The sequence below is a fragment of the Grampus griseus genome (assembly GCF_964374135.1).
Source record: "Grampus griseus genome assembly, chromosome: 16".
NCBI lineage: Eukaryota > Metazoa > Chordata > Mammalia > Artiodactyla > Delphinidae > Grampus > Grampus griseus.
The window spans coordinates 38,514,193-38,537,431 of NC_139010.1; the positions used below are offsets into that span (position 1 = coordinate 38,514,193).

Consider the following 23,239-nt stretch of genomic DNA (forward strand, 5'->3'; position numbering starts at 1 on the left):
ACTTCAGTTGGCTAGCATGTGAGAGGCATGCACAGTATTTTGCTATGATAGGTACGTTAACCACAATGTGAAGGAATTTTTGGCATGATCAGAACTTTTTTTTTCCCCTTTCTAGATGTTACTATTCATGAGGATCATTGGGTTGGTGAGACAGTACTGCAATCAACATTTACCAGTCACTTATTAAATCTTGGGAGTTATTCATCTGTCCATCCTGAAGAATGTAAGACACATTTTAAATATAATAATTTCTTAGTATTTGAAGTATATTAGAAAAAAGTAGGGTTAAAATGGTAATGTTACAAAATGTCTTCTAAACAAGTTAGCTGAAAGGTATTAGTTTATTTTCTTTGTAAGAATGAAAATAGAATTTACAAAAATTAACTTGTATAGTATAATTATTATACTATAGTATAATTATACTATAATTATAGTATTATAATAAATTATATATAAATTATATATATAGTATATATATAGTATATAATATATAGTATATAGTATAGTATAATTATATAGTATAATTATACTATAATAATATTTAAGAAATATTGGGGGATTCCCTGGTAGCGCAGTAGTTAAGAATCCGCCTGCCAATGCTGGGGACATGGGTTCAAGCCCTGGTCCGGGAAGATCCCACATGCCGCGGAGCAACTAAGCCCATGCGCCACCACTACTGAGCTTGCACTCTAGAGCCCGCGAGCCACAACTACTGAGCCCACGTGCCACAACTGCTGAAGCCCATGCACCTAGAGCCTGTGCTCCGCAACAAGAGAAGCCACCATAATGAGAAACCCACACACTGCAACGTAGAGTAGCCCCCGCTCACCACAACTAGAGAAAGCCCGTGCGCAGCAATGGAGACCCAACACAGCCAAAAATTAAATAAATTAATAAAATAAATTTAATTTAAAAAAGAAAAAAAATTGGGGTTCATGTTTCATTTTCTTATTTTTCTTAGAGTCAATATAGTCATGGTTCTTAACCTTTTAGCAAGTCATAGACCTCTTTGAGAAGCTATGGGCCATTTCTTCAGAAAAATAGACTTAAGTAGATAGATATAAAACCTTGCATATCATTCCAAGTGGTTCCAGGGACCTCAGAAGTTCTTCTGTGGAGTTTCTGAGCCTCTGGAATTCTTGAGGTAATGAAAAGAGGGGGTTGTATGGCAAATACATGTTCGGTTTTAAAAGAAACCACCAAACTGTTTTCCAGAGTGGCTCCTACCAGCAGTGTATCTTGTAGTTTCTCTGCATCCTTGTCAGCATTTGGTATTGTCCTGTTTTGAAATAGTAGCCATTCTAATCAGTGTGTAGTGATATCTCATTGTGGTATTAATTTGCATTTCTCTAATGGCACAAGACAGATCTAATAGACAGAATACAACTAAGGACATAAAAGATCTAAATAACATAGTGAACCGTGTTGATCTGATGAATAGGGTAGATCCTATGGATATAAATTGAACTCTACATTCTAATGATAGAAATATGCATTTTTGTCATGTGTCCACAACACAGTCAGGAAAATTGATCCTATTAGGTCATAAAGAAAATGTCAGTAACTTCTATAAAGTGGAATTATTACAAACATGCTGATCAAATGGTATAAAACTAGAATTTATTAACAATAACAACAGCATGTCCTATATCTGGAAATTTTAAACCTATTAAAAAAATCCTGGGTGAAAAAGGAAATACAAACTGATACTATAGAATTAAAAAAAAATAATGACAGTGAAAACACTGCATGTCAGAATCTCTGGGATGCATTTAAGGGAGTTATCAAAGAAAAATTTATTAGCTAAACTCTTTTTATCAATAAAAATGAAAGAATAAAAATAAATGAATTAAATTCCAAACTCAGAAAACTAGCAAAAGAATAACAAAGTAAAGCAGAGAAACAGGAATGAAATAATAAATTAATAAGAATAAGAATTTAAAAATGATAATTTTAATAATAAATCAAAATCTTGTTTCAAAAAAAGATAGATGAACCAACTAGTTAATTTGATCAAGAAAAAAGGGAGACATGCACCCCAATGTTCATTGCAGCACTATTTACAATAACTAAGACATGAAAGCAACCTAAATGTCCACTGACAGAGGAATGAATAAAGAAGGTGTATGTATATACAATGGAATATTACTTAGCCATAAAAAAGAATGAAATAATGCCATTTACAGCAACATGGATGGACCTAGAAATTATCATATTAAGTGAAGTAAGTCAGAGCACTCATATGTGGAGTCTAATTTTTTTAAAAAATGATACAAGTGAACTAATTTACAAAACAGAAACAAACTTACAGATATGGAAAACAAACTTATGGTTACCAAAGGGGAAACATGGTGAGGAGGGATAAATCAGGAGCTTGTGATTAACATACACACATAACTATATATAAGGTAGATACCAGCAAGGACCTGCTGTATAACACAGGGAGCCCTACTCGATGTTCTGTAATAACCTATATGAGAAAAGAGTCTGAAAAAGAATGAATATATGTATATGTAAACTGAATCACTTCATTGTACACCTGAAACTAACAAAACATTGTAAATCAACTGTAATACAATAAAGTTAAAAAGAAAGAAAAGAAAAAGAAAACGAAAAGAAAAAAGGGAGAAAGCACAAAGATACAGAATAAATGACAAGGAGGAAATAATCATTGAAACAGAAATTAAAAACCAATAAAAGGGAACTTCCCTAGTGGCACAGTGGTTAAGAATCTGCCTGTCAATGCAGGGGACACAGGTTCGATCCCTAGTCCGGGAAGATCCCACATGCCTTGGAGCTACTGAGCCTGTGGGCCACAACTACTGAAGCCTGTGCACTCTAGGGCCTGCGTGCTGCAACTACTGAGCCCACGCACCTAGAGCCCATGCTCTGCAATAAGAGAAGCCACAATAATGATAAGCCCATGCACTGCACGAAGAGCCTGCGCTCACTGCAACTAGAGAAAGCCCGCACGCAGCAATGAAGACCCAAGGCAGCAAAAAATAATAATATGTTAAAAAAATAAAAGGGTATTTTACAGAACTTAATGCAAATAAATTTGAAAAAGCTAGATATATAATTTTCTAGGGAAATACAGATTGCCAAAATTGATCCCGTTAGAGATAGAAAGCTTAAACTGACCAGTTTCTATAGAAGAAATGCAGGGAATTCCCTGGCCTTCCAGTGGTTAGGACTCTGCTTCCACTGCTGGAGGCCCCAGTTGGATCCCTGGTCTGGGAACTAAGACCCCACAAGTGGTGAGGTGCAGCCAAAAAAAAAAAAAAAAAAAAGAAGGAACTACGATACAAAAAAGTGCCAGGCCCAGATAGTTTCATAGGAAATTCTACCAAACCTTCAAAGATCAGAAATTCCAATGGTGTTAAAGTTATTTCAGAGTATTTTTTTAAATTAATTAATTTATTTTTGGCTGTGTTGGGTCTTTGTTGCTGTGCGTGGGCCTTTCTCTAGTTGGGACGAGCAGGGGCTACTGTTTGTTGCGCTGCATGGGCTTCTCATTGCAGTGGCTTCTCTTGTTGCACAGGCTCTAGGCGTGTGGGCTTCAGTAGTTGTGGCATGCGGGCTAAGTAGTTGTGGCTCATGGGCTCTAGAGTGCAGGCTCAGTAGTTGTGGCACATGGGCTTAGTTGCTCCACTGCATGTGAGATCTTCTCGACCAGGGCTCCAACCTGTGTCTCCTGCATTGGCAGGCAGATTCTTAACCACTGCACCACCAGGGAAGTCCGTGTTCCAGAGTATTGAAGAAGGAAAATTCCTAATTCCTTTTATAAAGCAAATATAACACTGACACCTAAACCAAATAAAGACATTACAAATAAAAATACAAACCAGTATTATACATGATTATTGGTACAAAAAGTTTAAACAGAATTTTAGTAAACAAAATCTAACACCAAATTAGGAAAATAATGACCAAGTGAGATTTATTCCAGAAATGGAAGATTTGTTCAGTATTAGAAGATACATGAGTATCATATTTCATATTAATAAATCTAAGGAAAAAATTATATGACTATCTCCATAGATGTTGAGAAATCCTTTGAAAAAATTCAACATCAATTTATCATAAAAAGCACTCCAGGAAGTAAAAATTGAGGGATACTTTCTCCTTCTATCAATAAGTACAGTTCAGTACAGTGCTACAGTTACAATACAGTTGATACTGTATCAATAATATAGATATGCTTAGCCCTAATGCCTAATCTTATTTAATGGAGAAACACTAGAGGCATTTCCACTAAAATCAGTAATAAGATAAGAATGTTCACTATCTCTGCTATTCTTCACCATTATATAAAGACTTATTAACGAATGCAATTAGACAAGAAGAGACATTTGAATGGGTGAAGAAGAATAAAAACTATGTAAAAATGCTTTGAAAACATATCTGGAAAACTCCAGGGACTCAAAGATAAAATCAGTTCAAACAATAAAAGAATTCAGTGGTGTAACAATACAAAAATTACTGTTAAAAAAATCAATAACGTTGTATACACAAACACCAAACAGAGGGCATAATGGTAGGAAAATACTCATTTACAATAGTAATAAAGAAGATACTTCAGAATAAATTAAACAAGAAATGTGCAACACCTATATGAAGAAAAATTTTAAATACACTAGAAAAAAATGAAGACATGAACCAATGGAAAGACAACATTCCCTATTCTTGGATGGGATGACTCAACATTATAATGATACCAATTCTCCTTAAGATAATTTATAAATTCAATGCAGTCTCAATAAAAATACCAACATGCTATGTTATGGCATATACAACTTGATACTAACATTCATATGGAAAAACAAACATGCAAGAATAGCTAGGAAAACAGAAAAACTAGGAAAGCTAGGAAAAAGAAAAACTATGAGAGACTAGGCTTATCAGGCATTGAAACATACTCTAAAGCCCCCATAATTAAAGCAGTGTGATACTGGTGCATGAATAGGCAACTAGATCAGTGGAACAGAATAGGAAGACCAGAATTAGACCACATATGTATAATTTAGTATATGACAAAGATGGTATCTGAAACCACTGAGGTAATGGTTAGCTTTTTAATAAATGGTACTGAGGTAACTGGGTAGCCATTTAGAAAAAGGTAAGATTATATCCATTTTGGAACCAGATAGGGTAGGGGAGTCCTCAGAGAAAGAGAACCAGGCATAGCTTTCTTGACACAAGAGAAGCCATTTTTGACCTAAGCCATTTTGTGGTTTAAGCATGGCCATAATGCTTATCCTTGAACAGGTCTCAGTAATTAATGATCTTAAGGGAACAAAGGAATGCAGAAACCAATGACTGTTATCAGGGAAGAGAAGTAACAATAACAAAGATAAAATATCCATTGTAAAGATTCCCAGTTCTGTTTCAAAGGTAGAGAGATTAGCCTGAATTGCTGACCCACCAGATCAACTGGAACCTAAGGGATGATGATATTGACCTTTTCCAGCTTGGACTCTGCCAACCGTCCAAGTCCCTTCATGAATATGTGTACACCAGCCCAAACCCCTTCATGAATATGCAGGTACTCTTAGCTTAAAACTTATGCAATTTTGCTGTTCAGGGAGACACTGATTTGGGAATGATCACCAGTGTTCTCCTTACTTGCTGCAAGTTATAAATCCTGCCTTCTCCCAGTCTTTGACTTGGTAGTGTCTTTTGACTTGACACCCATGAAAAGGTGAACTGAGTTTTCAGGTAACAAATTCTCACAGCAAATAGAAGAATAAACTCCAAATGGATTAAGAATCTAAATATAAACAGATGGAGAGATATACCATGTCCTTGGATTGGAAGAATCAATATTGTGAAAATGACTATACTACCCAAAGCAATCTACAGATTCAGTGCAAACGCTATCAAACTACCAATGGCATTTTTCACAGAACTAGAACACAAAATTTCACAAATTATATGGAAACACAAAAGTCCCCTAATAGCCAAAGCAATCTTTTTTTTTTTGGCTGTGTTGGGTCTTCGTTGCTGTGCACGGGCTTTCTCTAGTTGCAGTGAGCAGAGGCTGCTCTTTATTGTGGTGCCCAGGCTTCTCATTGCGGTGGTTTCTCTTGTTGAGGAGCACGGGCTCTAGGTGCACGGGCTTCAGTAGTTGTGGCTCGTGGGCTCTAGAGCGCAGGCTCAGTAGTTGTGGCACATGGGCTTAGTTGCTCCGTGGCATGTGGGATCTTCCCGGACCAGGGCTCAAACCCGTGTCCCCTGCGTTGGCAGGCGGATTCTTAACCACTGTGCCACCAGGGAAGTCCCAAAGCAATCTTAAGAAAGAAAAACGGAGCTGGAGGAATCAGGCTCCCTGACTTCAGACTATACTACAAAGCTACAGTAATCAAGTTAGCATGGTACTGGCACAGAAACAGAAATATAGATCAATGGAACAGGATAGAAGGCCCAGAGATAAACTCACGCACATATGGTCACTTTATCTTTGATAAAGGAGGCAAGAATATCCAATGGAGAAAAGACAGCCTCTTCAATAAGTGGTGCTGGGAAAACTGGACAGCTACATGTAAAAGAATGAAATTAGAACATTTCCTAACACCATACACAAAAATAAACTCAAAATGGGGCTTCCCTGGTGGCGCAGTGGTTGAGAGTCCGCCTGCCGATGCAGGGGACACAGGTTCGTGCCCCCGTCCGGGAAGATCCCACATGCCGCAGAGCGGCTGGGCCCATGAGCCTTGGCCGCTGGGCCTGCGCGTCCAGAACCTGTGCTCCGCAACGGGAGAGGCCACAACAGTGAGAGGCGTACCGCAAAAAAAAAAACAAAACTCAAAATGGGTTGAAGACCTAAATGTAAGGCCAGGCATTATAAAACTCTTAGAGGAAAACATAGGCAGAACACTCTATGACATAAATCACAGCAAGATCCTTTTTGACCCACCTCCTAGAGAAATGGAAATAAAAACAAAAATAAAGAAATAGGACCTAATGAAAGTTAAAAGCTTTTGCACAGCAAAGGAAACCATAAACAAGATGAAAAGACAACCCTCAGAATGGGAGAAAATATTTGCCAGTGAAGCAACTGACAAAGGATTAATCTCCAAATATCCAAGCAGCTCATGTAGCTCAATATCAAAAGAACAAACAACCTAATCCAAAAATGGGCAGAAGATCTAAACAGATATTTCTCCAAAGAAGATATACAGATTGCCAACAAACATGAAAGGATGCTCAACATCACTAATCATTAGAGAAATGCAGATCAAAACTACAATGAAGTATCACATACTAGTCAGAATGGCCATCATCAAAAAATCTACAGACAATAAATGCTGGAGTGGGTGTAGAGAAAGGGGAATCCTCTGCACTGTTAGTGGGAATGTAGGTTGATACAGCCACTATGGAGAGCAGTATGGAGGTTCCTTAAAAAACTAAAAATGAACTACCTTATGACCCAGCAATCCCACTACTGGGCATATACCCTGAGAAAATGATAATTCAAAAAGAGTCATGTACCACAATGTTCATTGCAGCACTATTTACAATAGCCAGGACATGGAAGCTACCTAAGTGTCCATCAACAGATGAATGGATAAAGAAGATGTGGCACATATATACAATGGAATATTACTCAACCATAAAAAGAAACGAAATTGAGTTGTTTGTAATGAGGTGGATGGACCTAGAGTCTGTCATACAGAGTGAAGTAAGTCAGAAAAAGAAAAACAAATACCGAATGCTAACATATATATGGAATCTAAAACAGATGGTTCTGATGAACCTAGGGGCAGGACAGGAATAAAGATGCAGACATAGAGGATGGACTTGAAGACATGGGGAGGGGAAGGGTAAACTGGGATGAAGTGAGAGAGTAGCATTGACATATATACACTACCAAATGTAAAATAGGTAGCTAGTGGGAAGCAGCCGCATAACACAGGGGGATCAGCTCGGTGCTTTGTGACCACCTAGAGGGGTGGGATAGGGAGGGTGGGAGGGAGACGCAAGAGGGAGGAGATATATGTATATGTGTAGCTGATTCACTTTGTTTTACAGCAGAAACTAACACAACATTGTAAAGCAATTATACTCCAATAAAGATGTTAAAAAAAAGAAGATAAATTACAAAAAAAGAAAATCTAAATGTAAAAAATAAAACCATATAACTACTAGAAGGAAACACAGATGAATTCCCATCTAAACCTGGTGTAGGGAAAGTCTTTCTTACTATTACTCAGAATCCAGAGGCAGTAAAATACAAGACTAATACATTTTCCTATGGAGAAATAAAAATTTGAATGGCTAAAAACAACATAAAGTCAAAACACAGCTGGCATACTTGGAGGGAATATTTGCAACATACATCTAAGACAAAAGGGTAGTGTTCCTAATATGTGGAGAACCCTTAAAAATTGAGCAACAGCGGACCTGATGGAAAACTGGGAAGTAGACGCGAGAAATTCAAGTTAAAACAACACAGATGTCATTGTTTGCCTATCAGATTGGCAAAAATTAAAAACTAGGACAACACATTCTGTTGATGAGGCTGTGGGGGAGAAGGCTCTTTTACACATCGCTGGTGGGAAGGTAAATTGCCACAACCCTTCTGGAGGGATATTTGGTGATACCTAACAGAATTACGTATGTACGCGGCTTTCAACCCAACAAGCTTACTTTTAGGAATCCATCCTGAAGATACAACTATCAATACAAAAATATGAAAATACATCAGAACAAAGTTATTGTTTGCAGTATTGTTTATAATTACGAGACATTGAAAAAATTGAAATGCTCATACATAGAATGGTTGATTAAATTATGGTACAGTCACATAGTGGAATACTATGCAGATGTAAAAAGAAAATGAAAGAGTCTATGAAGTGATATGAAGTGATTTCCATGACATATTGTTATGTGAAAAATAAAAAGCCCCCAAAAGCGTATGTAGTATGCTATCCTTCATCTAAGAAAGAAAGGAGGAATAAGAAAATATACATGTAATTCCTCATTTGTGCAAAAAAAATGCAGAAAGGATAAACCAGAAATAACAAGATTGGATACCTGCAATCTTGGGAAAGGTTGGGAAAGGGGTAGAAAGAAAGAGGGAATGGAAATAGGGTAGTATCGATGAGGGAGATGAAAGAGGGAATGGAAATAGGGTAACATTGATGAGGAGGGAGCGACACTTCTTTGAGTATGTCTTTTTGTGTGGCTCTGTCTCACAGAACCACAATGATGTTTCATATACCCCCGAAAATAAATGATTAAAACCAATTAGAATCTGGTGGAGGGGGAACCCAAAATGGAATGAACATTGACAAATGAGCCTAACAGTATTACAGATGAATAAAATAACTACACAGAAGGGTGGCGGGGGGGAAAGAACAAACTTAAGAAACTGGAAAACAGTGTATTGACTGGATTCTGTAAGGCTAAGGGAAAAAACATACATAAATGCTGTAATCCAGTTAGTAAAAGTGTTTCTCAAAGAGGAATGGATTAGCAACAACTCTGTCTATGTACTAAAATTGAACAAGTAAGTAAATAAATTGTAGATAATGAGAATTGGGTTTCTCACTGTTAAAGAGAGAAGTTATATTTTAAAAAGAGGGAAGGGGGTCTTCCCTGGTGGCGCAGTGGTTGGGAGTCCGCCTGCCGATGCAGCGGACATGGGTTCGTGCCCTGGTCTGGGAAGATCCCACATGCCGCGGAGCGGCTGGGCCCGTGAGCCATGGCTGCTGAGCCTGCGCGTCCGGAGCCTGTGCTCCGCAATGGGAGAGGCCACAACAGTGAGAGGCCCGCGTACTGCAAAAAAAAAAAAAAAAGAGGGAAGGTTAAAAGGAACCTTTTGGATTAGAGCTAGAAATACTAGTATAAGCTTATGGTTTTCAATATATAGATAGATAAGCACACAGATAAAGGGATACAGAAATATAGATATATGTGTATAGGTGGGCTACTATGCTTAGTACATATTTCCTAGTTCTGTCTGCTGAGAGGACACAGAAGTAGTGACACCTCGGTAAGAATGATCATACCTAGTGCCCAGATCTTGGTCTGTAAAAGGAACCAGCACTGCTAGAAGTGGTTGATTACAGGATTGGGACAGCGAAAAGACAAGAGCCTGGAACATCTGGTGGTGTCAGAAAAGGGTTGTTTTGAAAGAACACAAGAGCTAACATGAAGGAGTACCTACTGGCCCAAACTGTAACAATTTAAGGAAAAAAAGAAAAGATAGTATTGGATTATAGCCCATAGAATAAGATATTTATGGGTTCATACTGAAATAAACATTCAACTGACTGACTGACTTACAAAATAAATTAAGTAAACAAATAAACAAACAAATAAATAAGAGCTCTTCTTCACAATTCCAGTGAATAAATTGGAATTCCAATGAATAAATGTGAGAAGAAAAAGGTAAACAGAATTACCATTAGGTAACCACTTCAGTAATAAATATTGTAAACAAGGATCCACTGATGCTAAAATTAGTAGATGGAAGTTTGGGGAGAAATAACATTGCATAGTCTCAAAATGTCTCCCCAAGGTAGTTATCAGCTTACAAGGAGAAAACCAACTTACAAGGCAGACACCAACTTAACTGAGTGATTAAGGTAAATATCAGTATTAAGGATATCATGAATTCCTTGCTTATGTTGCATTGAAAGGGAGACAGCATAATTTTTGTGGTATTCTTGCCAAAAATGCGTAACCTCATTTCAGTCATGAGAAAACATTGGAGAAACCCAAATGGAGGGACATTCTACAAAGTAATTGATCAATACTCTTCAGAAGTGTTGAGGTCATGAATGACAAGAAACACTGGGGACTTCCCCAGTGGTGCAGTGGATAAGACTCTGTGCTCTCAATGCAGGGGGCCCGGGTTCGATCCCTGGTCGGGGAATTAGATCCCACATGCGTGCCGCAACTAAGACTTCGCATGCCACAACTAAGGAGCCCATGTGTGCAACTAAGGAGCCCACGAGCCACAACTAAGGAGCCCGCCTGCTGCAATTAAGACACCACGCAACCAAATTAATAAATAAATATTTTTTAAAAAAGACTGATAACTACTGCAGACTGGAGGAGACTAAAGAGAAATAACAATGTAATGTAGAATCCTGGATAAGATGCTACATAGAAGGATATTAGTGGGAAAATTAGTAAAATTTGAGTAAGATTTATAGTTAATAATATTTAAGCAGTATTAATTTCCTGTTCATAATTATTCTGTACTTATGAAGATCTTCACATTAGAGGACATAGGATAAGGAATATAAGAGAGCTCCACTATTTTTGCAACTTTTTTGTAAGTCTAATATTAGTTCAAAAAGAGAAGTTAAAAAAACCATATATGTTCATCTCAAAGGTACAAAAAAGCTTTTGAAAATAAAATTCAACCCCTATTCATTGGGAATAGAAGGAAATTTATTTTAAATTCATAAGGAGCATCTTTAAAAACTCCAGAGCAGTTATCTTAATTGGAGAAATATTAGAAACATTCCTTAAAAAAATTAGGAATGAGACTAGGATGCTGCTGTTACTACTTTTATTCAGCATATTATTGGAGATACTAACCAGTGTGAGAAAACATGGAAAGAGAAATTTCCAAAAATTGGAAAAGAAGAAATAAAACTGTCATTATTTATAGATGATGTGATGGATTATTATAATTATTATTTATAGATTTACAAAGGATCTTTCCCCTCTTAAAACTACAAGCAGGGGCTTCCCTGGTGGCACAGTGGTTGAGAGTCCACCTGCCGACGTAGGGGACACGGGTTCGTGCCCCGGTCCGGGAAGATCCCACATGCCGCGGAGCGGCTGGGTCCGTGAGCCATGGTCGCTGAACCTGCGCGTCCGGAGCCTGTGCTCCGCAATGGGAGAGGCCACAACAGTGAGAGGCCCGCGTACCACACACACACACACACACACACACACACAAAACTACAAGCAAATTATTAGAAATAATGGGAAAGTTTAGCAAGGTGGCCAGGTATAAGGTTAATATACAAAAGTCAACTGCATTTCTAGAGTGGAGTGACTAACAACTAGAAACACAAATAAAGAGAAGGCACCATTTACAATATTATCATGTGGTACTAAATATCTAGTAAGAAATTTAACAATTTTGTTGTTAAATGAAAAAATTAAGAGAAATTAAAGAAGTAAATACCCATACTTTGTTCACTGAAAGGTTTAACATTGTAAAGATTTCAGTTCTCTCCAAGTTGATCTATAAATTCAGTAAAAATCCAATCAAAATCCCAATAAGATTTTCATGAAATTTGATAGGATTATTCTGAAAGTCAGTAAAAATCCAATCAAAATCCCAATAAGATTTTCATGAAATTTGATAAGATTATTCTGATAGGTAAAAGAGTACGTGGTCAAAAGCAGCCTGGGCATTTATTGTATTTATTTATTTATATTTATATATATATATTTTTTAGCCTGGGCATTTTTGAAAACGAAAAGCAGGAATAATTTGCCCTCTTAGATATCAGGATTTAGTGTGAACCTATAGTAATTAAAAGCGGTATGGTTTTGGCCAGTTGAAGTCAGCCAATTTTTTTTTTTTTAACATCTTTATTGGGGTATAATTGCTTTACAATTGTGTGTTAGTTTCTGCTTTATAACAAAGTGAATCAGTTATACATATACATATGTTCCCATATGTCTTCCCTCTTGCGTCTCCCTCCCTCCCACCCTCCCTATCCCACCCCTCCAGGCTGTCATAAAGCACCGAGCCAATATCCCTGTGCCATGTGGCAGCTTCCCACTAGCTATCTACCTTACTACGTTTGTTAGTGTGTATATGTCCATGACTCTCTCTCGCCCTGTCACAGCTCACCCTTCCCCCTCCCCATAACCTCAAGTCCGTTCTCTAGTAGGTCTGCGTCTTTATTCCTGCCTTACCCCTAGGTTCTTCATGACATTTTTTTTTTCTTAAATTCCATATATATGTGTTAGCATACGGTATTTGTCTTTTTCTTTCTGACTTACTTCACTCTGTATGACAGACTCTAGGTCTATCCACCTCATTACAAATAGCTCAATTTCGTTTCTTTTTATGGCTGAGTAATATTCCATTGTATATATGTGCCACATCTTCTTTATCCATTCATCCGATGATGGGCACTTAGGTTGCTTCCATCTCCGGGCTATTGTAAATAGAGCTGCAGTAAACATTTTGGTACATGACTCTTTTTGAATTATGGTTTTCTCAGGGTATATACCCAGTAGTGGGATTGCTGGGTCATATGATAGTTCTATTTGTAGTTTTTTAAGGAACCTCCATACTGTTCTCCATAGTGGCTGAACCAATTCACATTCCCACCAGCAGTGCAAGAGTGTTCCCTTTTCTCCACACCCTCTCCAGCATTTATTGTTTCTAGATTTTTTGATGATGGCCATTCTGACTGGTGTGAGATGATACCTCATTGTAGTTTGGATTTGCATTTCTCTAATGATTAATGATGTTGAGCATTCTTTCATGTGTTTGTTGGCAGTCTGTATATCTTCTTCGGAGAAATGTCTATTTAGGTCTTCTGCCCATTTTTGGATTGGGTTGTTTGTTTTTTTGTTATTGAGCTGCATGAGCTGCTTATAAATTTTGGAGATTAATCCTTTGTCGGTTGCTTCATTTGCAAATATTTTCTCCCATTCTGAGGGTTGTCTTTTGGTCTTGTTTATGGTTTCCTTTGCTGTGCAAAAGCTTTGAAGTTTCATTAGGTCCCATTTGTTTATTTTTGTTTTTATTTCCATTACTCTAGGAGGTGGGTCAGAAAGGATCTTGCTGTGATTTATGTCATAGAGTGTCATGCCTATGTTTTCCTCTAAGAGTTTGATAGTTTCTGGCCTTACATTTAGGGCTTTAATCCATTTTGAGCTTATTTTTGTGTATGGTGTTAGGGAGTGATCTAATCTCATACTTTTACATGTACCTGTCCAGTTTTCCCAGCACCACTTATTGAAGAGGCTGTCCTTTCTCCACTGTACATTCCTGCCTCCTTTATCAAAGATAAGGTGTCCATATGTGTGTGGGTTTATCTGGGCTTTCTATCCTGTTCCATTGATCTATCTTTCTGTTTTTGTGCCAGTACCATACTGTCTTGATTACTGTAGCTTTGTAGTATAGTCTGAAGTCAGGGAGCCTGATTCCTCCAGCTCCTTTTTTCGTTCTCAAGATTGCTTTGGCTATTCGGGGTCTTTTGTGTTTCCATGCAAATTGTGAAATTTTTTGTTCTAGTTCTGTGAAAAATGCCAGTGGTAGTTTGATAGGGATTGCATTGAATCTATAGATTGCTTTGGGTAGTAGAGTCATTTTCACAATGTTGATTCTTCCAATCCAAGAACATGGTATATCTCTCCATCTATTTGTATCATCTTTAATTTCTTTCATCAGTGTCTTATAATTTTCTGCATACAGGTCTTTTGTCTCCTTAGGTAGGCTTATTCCTAGATATTTTATTCTTTTTGTTCCAATGGTAAATGGGAGTGTTTTCTTGATTTCAGATTTTTCATCATTAGTATATAGGAATGCCAGAGATTTCTGTGCATTAATTTTGTATCCTGCCACTTTACCAAATTCATTGATTAGCTCTAGTAGTTTTCTGGTAGCATCTTTAGGATTCTCTATGTATAGGATCATGTCATCTGCAAAGAGTGACAGCTTTATTTCTTCTTTTCCGATTTGGATTCCTTTTATTTCCTTTTCTTCTCTGATTGCTGTGGCTAAAAACTATGTTGAATAAGAGTGGTGAGAGTGGGCAACCTTGTCTTCTTCCTGATCTTAGTGGAAATGCTTTCAGTTTTTCACCATTGAGGATGATGTTTGCTGTGGGCTTGTCATATATGGCCTTTATTATGTTGAGGAAAGTTCCCTCTATGCCTACTTTCTGCAGGGTTTTTATCATAACTGGGTGTTGAATTTTGTCAAAAGCTTTCTCTGCATCTATTGAGATGATCATATGGTTTTTCTCCTTCAATTTGTTAATATGGTTTATCACATTGATAGATTTGTGTATATTGAAGAATCCTTGCATTCCTGGAATAAACCCCACTTGATCGTGGTGTATTATCCTTTTAATGTGCTGTTGGATTCTGTTTGCTAGTATTTTCTTGAGGATTTTTGCATCTATGTTCATCAGTGATATTGGCCTGTAGTTTTCTTTCTTTGTGACATCCTTGTCTGGTTTTGATATCAAGGTGATGGTGGCCTCATAGAAGGAATTTGGGAGTGTTCCTCCCTCTGCTATATTTTGGAAGAGTTTGAGAAGGATAGGTGTTAGCTCTTCTCTAAATGTTTGATAGAATTCGCCTGTGAAGCCATCTGGTCCTGGGCTTTTGTTTGTTGGAAGATTTTTCATCACAGTTTCAATTTCAGTGCTTGTGATTGGTCTGTTCATATTTTCTATTTCTTCCTGATTCAGTCTTGGCAGGTTGTGCATTTCTAAGAATTTGTCCATTTCTTCCAGGTTGTCCATTTTATTGGCATAGAGTTGCTTGTAGTAATCTCTCATGATCATTTTTATTTCTGCAGTGTCAGTTGTTACCTCTCCTTTTTCATTTCTAATTCTATTGATTTGAGTCTTCTCCCTTTTTTTCTTGATGAGTCTGGCTAGTGGTTTATCTATTTTGTTTATTTTCTCAAAGAACCAGCTTTTAGTTTTATTGATCTTTGCTATTGTTTCCTTCATTTCTTTTTCATTTATTTCTGATCTGATTTTTATGATTTCTTTCCTTCTGCTAGCTTTGGGGTTTTTTTGTTCTTCTTTCTCTAATTGCTTGAGGTGCAAGGTTAGGTTGTTTATTCGAGATGTTTCCTGTTTCTTAAGGTGGGCTTGTATTGCTATAAACTTCCCCCTTAGAACTGCTTTTGCTGCATCCCATAGGTTTTGGGTCGTTGTGTCTCCATTGTCATTTGTTTCTAGGTATTTTTTTATTTCCTCTTTGATTTCTTCAGTGATCACTTCATTATTAAGTAGTGTATTGTTTAGCCTCCATGTGTTTGTATTTTTTACAGATCTTTTCCTGTAATTGATATCTAGTCTGATGGTGTTGTGGTCAGAAAAGATACTTGATACAATTTCAATTTTCTTAAATTTACCAAGGCTTGATTTGTGACCCAAGATATGATCTATCCTGGAGAATGTTCCATGAGCACTTGAGAAAAATGTGTATTCTGTTGTTTTTGGATGGAATGTTCTATAAATATCAATTAAGGCCATCTTGTTTAATGTATCATTTAAAGCTTGTGTTTCCTTATTTATTTTTATTTTGGATGATCTGTCCATGGGTGAAAGTGGGGTGTTAAGTCCCCTAGTATGAATGTGTTACTGTCGATTTCCCCTTTTATGGCTGTTAGTATTTGCCTTATGTATTGAGGTGCTCCTACGTTGGGTGCATAAATATTTACAATTGTTATATCTTCTTCTTGGATCAATCCCTTGATCATTATGTAGTGTCCTTCTTTGTCTCTTTTAATAGTCCTTATTTTAAAGTCTATTTTGTCTGATATGAGAATTGCTACTCCAGCTTTCTTTTGGTTTCCATTTGCATGGAATATCTTTTTCCATCCCCTTACTTTCAGTCTGTATTTGTCTCTAGGTCTGAATTGGGTCTCTTGTAGACAGCATATATAAGGGTCTTGTTTTTGTATCCATTCATCCAGTCTGTGTCTTTTGGTGGGAGCGTTTAGTCCATTTACATTTAAGGTAATTATCGATATGTATGTTCCTATTCCCATTTTCTAAATTGTTTTGGGTTCGTTATTGTAGGTCTTTTCCTTCTCTTGTGTTTCTTGTCTAGAGAAGTTCCTCTAGCATTTGTTGTAAAGGTGGTTTGGTGGTGCTGAATTCTGTTAGCTTTTGCTTGTCTGTAAAGGTTTTAATTTCTCCATCAAATCTGAATGAGATCATTGCTGGGTAGAGTAGTCTTGGCTGCATGTTTTTCTCCTTCATCACTCTCAGTATGTCCTGCCACTCCCTTCTGGCTTGTAGGGTTTCTGCTGAGAGATCAGCTGTTAACCTTATGGGGGTTCCCTTATGTGTTATTTGTTGTTTTTCCCTTGCTGCTTTTAATATGCTTTCTTTGTATTTAATTTTTGACAGTTTGATTAATATGTGTCTTGGCATATTTCTCCTTGTATTTATCCTGTATGGGACTCTCTGTGCTTCCTGGACTTGATTAACTATTTCCTTTCCCATATTAGGGAAGTTTTCAACTATAATCTCTTCAAATATTTTCTCAGTCCCTTTCTTTTTCTCTTCTTCTTCTGGAACCCCTATAATTCGAATGTTGGTGCGTTTAATGTTGTCCCAGAGGTCTCTGAGACTGTCCTCAGTTCTTTTCATTCTTTTTTCTTTATTCTGCTCTGCAGTAGTTATTTCCACTATTTTATCTTCCAGGTCACTTATCCGTTCTTCTGCCTCAGTTATTCTGCTATTGATCCCATCTAGAGTACTTTTAATTTCATTTATTGTGTTGTTCATCGTTGCTTGTTTCATTTTTATTTCTTCTAGGTCCTTGTTAACTGTTTCTTGCATTTTGTCCATTCTATTTCCAAGATTTCGGATCATCCTTACTATCATTATTCTGAATTCTTTTTCAGGTAGACTGCCTATTTCCTCTTCATTTGTTAGGTCTGGTGCATTTTTATATTGCTCCTTTATCTGCTGTGTGTTTTTCTGTCTTCTCATTTTGCTTATCTTACTGTGTTTAGGGTCTCCTTTTTGCAGACTGCAGGTTCATAATTTCTGCTGTTTTTGATGTCTGTCTCCAGTGGCTAAGGTTGGTTCAGTGGGTTGTGTGGGCTTCCTGGTGGAGGGGACTAGTGCCTGTGTTGTGGTGGATGAGGCTGGATCTTGTCTCTCTAGTGGGCAGGTTCACCTCTGGTGGTGTGTTTCGGGGTGTCTGTGGCCTTATTATGATTTTAGGCAGCCTCTCTGCTAATGGGTGGGGTTGTGTTCCTGCTTTGCTAGTTGTTTGGCATAGGTTGTCCAGCACAGTGGCTTGCTGGTCGTTGAGTGAAGCTGGCTGCTGGTGTTAAGATGGAGGTCTCTGGGATATTTTCGCCGTTTGATATTATGTGGAGCTGGGAGGTCTCTTGTTGACCAGTGTCCTGAAGTTGGCTCTCCTACCTCAGAGGCAGAGCCCTGACTCCTGGCTGGAGCACCAAGAGCCTTTCATCCACACGGCTCAGAATAAAAGGGAGAAAAAGTAGAGGGAATTAGTAGAAGTATGAGGAAAGAAAGAAGGAAAGGAGGGAAGGAAGAAAGGAAGGAAGAAAGAAAGAAAGAAGCAAAGAAGGAAAGAAGGCAAGAAGGAAAGAAAGGAGGGAGGGAGGGAGAGAGGAAGGAAGGAAGGAGGGAAAGCAGGAAAAAAGACAGAAAGAAAGAAGATACAGTAAAAATAAAATAAAGTATAATAAAGTTATTGAATTAAAAAATTCTTATTTAGAAAAAAAAAAAAGGGATGGATAGAACCTTAGGACAAATGTTGGAAGCAAAGCTATACAGACAAAATCTTACACAGAAGCATACACATACACCCTCACTAAAAGAGGTAAAGGGGGAAAAATCATAAATCTTGCTCTCAGAGACCACCTCCTCAATTTGGGATGATTCGTTGTCTAAAGGAGGGAAGGAAGGAAGAAGGGAAAGAAAGAAAGAAAGAACGAAGGTAAAGTATAATAACGTTATTAAAATTAAAATTAATTATTAAAAAAATTTTAAAAAAAAAACATGGACGGATAGAACCCTAGGACAAATGGTGGAAGCAAGACTATACAGACAAGATCTCACACAGAAGCATACACATACACATTCACAAAAAGAGGAGAAGGGAAAAAAATCATAAATCTTGCTCCTAAAGTCCACCTCCTTAATTTGGGTTGATTGGTTGTCTATTCAGGTATTCCACAGATGCAGGGTATATCAAGTTGATTGTGGAGCTTTAATCCGCTGCTCCTGAGGCAGCTGGGAGAGATTTCCCTTTCTCTTCTTTGTTCTCACAGCTCACCGGGGCTCAGCTTTGGATTTGGCCCCGCCTCTGCGTGTAGGTCGCTGTTGGGCGTCTGTTTTTTGCTCAGACAGGACGGGGTTAAAGGAGCCGCTGATTCGGGGGCTCTGGCTCACTCAGGCCTGGGGGGAGTGCGGGGCGGGCCTGCGGCGGCAAAGGCCGGCGTGACTTTGCACCAGCCTGAGGCCCGCCGTGCGTTCTCCCGGGGAAGTTGTCCCTGGATCCCGGGAACCTGGCAGTGGCGGGCTGCACAGGCTCCGCGGAAGAGGGGTGTGGATAGTGAGCTGTGCTGGCACATAGGCTTCTGGGTGGCGGCAGCAGCAGCCTTAGCGTCTCCCGCCCGTCTCTGGGGTCCGCGCTTTTAGCCGCGGCTCGCGCCCGTCTCTGGGGTTCGCGGTTTTAGCCGCGGCTTGCGCCCGTCTCTGGAGTTCCTTTAAGCAGCGTTCTTAAACCGCTCTCCTCACGCACCAGGAAACAAAGAAGGAAGAAAATGTCTCTTGCCTCTTCGGCAGGCGCAGACTTTTCCCCCCGGACTCCCTCCCGGCTAGCCGTGGTGCACTAACCCCTTCAGGCTATGTTCAAGCCGCCAACCCCAGTCCTCTCCCTGTGCGCTCCGTCCGAAACCGAAACCCGAGCCTCAGAGCCTCAGCTCGCAGCCCCGCCCGCCCCGGCGGGGGAGCAGACAAGCCTCCCGGGCTGGTGAGTGCCGGTCGGCACCTATCCTCTGTTTGGGAATCTCCCCGCTTTGCCCTCCGCACCCGTTGCTGTGCACTCCTCCGCAGCTTCGAAGCTCCCCGCTCCGCCTCCCGCAGTCTCCGCCCGCGAAGGGGCTTCCTAGTGTGTGGACACTTTTCCTCCTTCACAGCTCCCTCCCACGGGTGCAGGTACCGTCCCTATTCTTTTGTCTCTGTTTTTTCTTTTTTTTCTTTTGCCCTACCCAGGTACGTGGGGAGTTTCTTGCCTTTTGGGAGGTCTGAGGTCTTCTGCCAGCCTTCAGTAGGTTTTCTGTAGGAGTTGTTCCACGTGTAGATGTATTTCTGGTGTATCTATGGGGAGGAAGGTGATCTCCGCGTCTTACTCTTCCGCCATCTTCCTCTCATTCCGAAGTCAGCCAATTTTTAATTTTGGGATTTCTTTAAAGGATTAAAGTTTAGGGAAAAAAAGATTAAAGTTTAATCTTTTATTATGAGCATTCGAAGTTGCTACATCTTCGAAATCATATTTCCAAGGAGCTAAATGGCTTTTTATAAATGTTTTATAAATGTTAATACAATGGAAGGGTAAAGAATGTTTTACAATAATGAAAATAACATGGTATGTAAATATTTTGCAAGGGATTTGAGAGACAGATGTTGTAGATAGTTCTGGTTTTAAGAACCAGATATAGTTCAAGTAAGATTTGATGTAGATTCAAGTAAGATTGCTCTAGTTCAGTAATTTCATAAAAATCTTAGGATCTAATTCTGGATGGAGAATATCCCATGGAACCTGGGGAGCTTCAGGTTTTGTAGAACAATGTGAAAAACCTTGAGCTAATTAAATAACCTTTAGAGGTTACTTCAAATTTGTTTTTATACTTACATAGGAATTTATATTGCCTTGTTTTTCACAGGTTACACAAGTTAGTAGCTAAATAAAGTATATTCTAAGGCTTTTTTTGTTTGATTTAGGGAAATAGTTAACAGTTGATACTTTGATAATATTGCAATTGTTTTTCTTCTGAAAGAATAAATCAATTTGGTTAGTTTAGTTAAGAGCTTTTTTGTTTTTTTGTTTTTGCAAGTTGTTACAACTCATGAGAGCATTCTTACTTCTGATCCATATGTGTATTGTGCTCTTGTTCTTTCCTCATTACAGTAAGGTGTTATAAATTTTACAAACCTAGTCCTGATAATGTGACAGGATATAAATTTATCTTAAATATTATTAAATTAAGTATATAAATCTAAGTTTTAACACAATGTTTTCATGAAGTAGACTATTTTATTTGAAATCTAAGTAATCAGATGTTTCTGTACAAATTTTTATGAAGTAAGAATAAGTAAATAATTTGATATTAGCAATCTATTTCCCCCCCCAGAAAGCTCTTATTGTAGATAAAGAATAAAACCCAGAGATGTTAAGTACAAGTTCAGAGGAGTCATTATTGACAAAGTCAGAATTGAACCCAGTTTTTCTGATTCCAAATGTGCTGGAAATATTGTGAAGGAGGAATCAGGAGGCCTGGTGAATAAACTGGAGCTGTGGAAGGAGATATCTGGAGTTGGGTTTTGCTGTAACCTAATTGCTCTCCTCATCCCCACTCTTCCCCTTTTTCTCATTCATCTTTCATACTGTCTGTTCTTTTCTCTTATGCTCATTATCTTTGTTATGCTATCACCATTATTTTATAAAATTCATTTAGGAATTGAGTAACCTTAATTAGAATAGATTTCATTTTTCAGATTCTAAAAGCTTTAGAACATTTGTTTTTATCAATCCACTCAACTGTGCCAGAAATCTTGATGTCTTCTGCAGTCTTTTCTTTACCCTCCACATCTAATTGCTTCTTGGATTCTACCTCAGAACTAGTTCACAAATCTATCACCGTTTTCCCCTTCAAGCAGTCTTGCCTGGTTTCTAGCCCTTTCATCTGCTGGATGGTCACTAGCCTTCTAAAAGTTCTTCCTACTCTTTCATCTATGAAATTGATTCCTCTACATTAAAGCGTCCATAAACTTGGATGGGAAGACATTACATCTTTTTTTCCCTTCCAGTTTTATTGAGATATAATTGACATACAGCACTGTATAAGTTTAAGGCATATAGCATAATGATTTGACTTACGTACATCATGAAATGATTATCACAGTAAGTTTAGTGAATATCTGTCATCTTATATAGATACAAAATTAAAGAAATAGAAAAATATTCTTTTTCCTTGTGATAAGAACACTTCGGATTTACTCTCTTAACCATTTTCATATATAATGTACAGCAGTGTTCATTATATTTATCATGTTGTACATTACACCCCTAGTACTTATTTATCTTATAACTGGAACTTTGTACCTTTTGACTGTCTTCATCCAGTTCCCCCTCCCCCCACCTCCATCTCTGGTAACAGTAAGATATTACATCTTTATTTTCACTAATTGCTTATTGAAAATTAGCATTTCCTTCCATTATGAATAAGGTGACAATCCACAGTAATATTATCAATACTTGTGGCTTGGTCACCAGTGGAAAACACATATATTTTCATATCACATTACAGCTGTTGAAGATAACTGGAGTATCATTTATGCCCATGATACTTTGGCATACTTTGAAATTATAGTAGTTGCTGCATACTTTGCTGTATCTTGTTATTTAATGTTTTAATGAGGCTCATAGGTTATCCCCAGTTTTAAAAATATTTTGATTACTGTATTTCCATATAATTGGTTTTACTATCCTATTTCATTTCATGAACTTTAAAATATTATTCTGTAATAAAAATGTTCTAAAATTAGATAATGGTAATAGTTACACAACTTTGTGAAATACTGAAAAAAACACTGAATTGTACACTTTAAAAGGGTGAACTTTATGTATGTAAGTTATATTCCAATAAAGCTGTTATAAAAATATTATTCTGGGGACTTCTCTGGTGGCGCAGTGGTTAAGAATCCGCCTGCTACTGCAGGGGACACAGGTTCGAGCCCTAGTCTGGGGAGATCCCACATGCCACGGAGCAACTAAGCTCGTGAGCCACAACTGCTGAGCCTGCTCTCTAAAGCCCATGAGCCACAACTAATGAAACCTGCGCACCTAGAGCCCGTGCTCCAAAATAAGAGAAGCCACCGCAATTAGAAGCCTGCGCACCGCAACGAAGAGTAGCCCCCGCTCGCCACAACTACAGAAAGCACGCAAGCAGCAACGAAAACCCAACGCAGCCAAAAATAAATAAATAAACTCTATTCATAAAAAAAAAAAAAATTATTCTGATAATGGGTCTCTATGCTTTATCAGAATATCAAAAGCGTCTAAGGTGCATAAAGGATTACCAGTCCCTTCTCTGGAAATGTACTATCCTTCCCAGTTACTACCTAGAAACCTTTTTTATTAGGCATTTTTCCAAAACCTTGCTAAATATTTCCTCAGTAAAGCCTCTTCCAATTTCCCGGGGCAGTTCTTTTGGTGTGCTCTTAGGAATGCTTACATATACTGCATATACCCTAAGCCCATTGTTGGTTATCAACCTCTAGGTTGATAA

The 23,239-nt window shown here is 38.1% G+C and overlaps 1 protein-coding gene across 4 annotated transcripts in view; it reads left to right on the plus strand.

The window, feature by feature from the left end:
* The window catches only part of SHLD2 (shieldin complex subunit 2), a 107,737-nt gene that overhangs the window by 58,009 nt on the left and 26,489 nt on the right, over nt 1-23,239 (plus strand). For all 4 annotated transcript variants that reach the window (XM_082673748.1, XM_082673751.1, XM_082673749.1 and 1 more), the window contains one exon: nt 116-223. In XM_082673748.1, the coding sequence (XP_082529874.1) occupies nt 116-223 (108 nt within the window). The remainder of the gene's footprint in view (nt 1-115; nt 224-23,239) is intronic.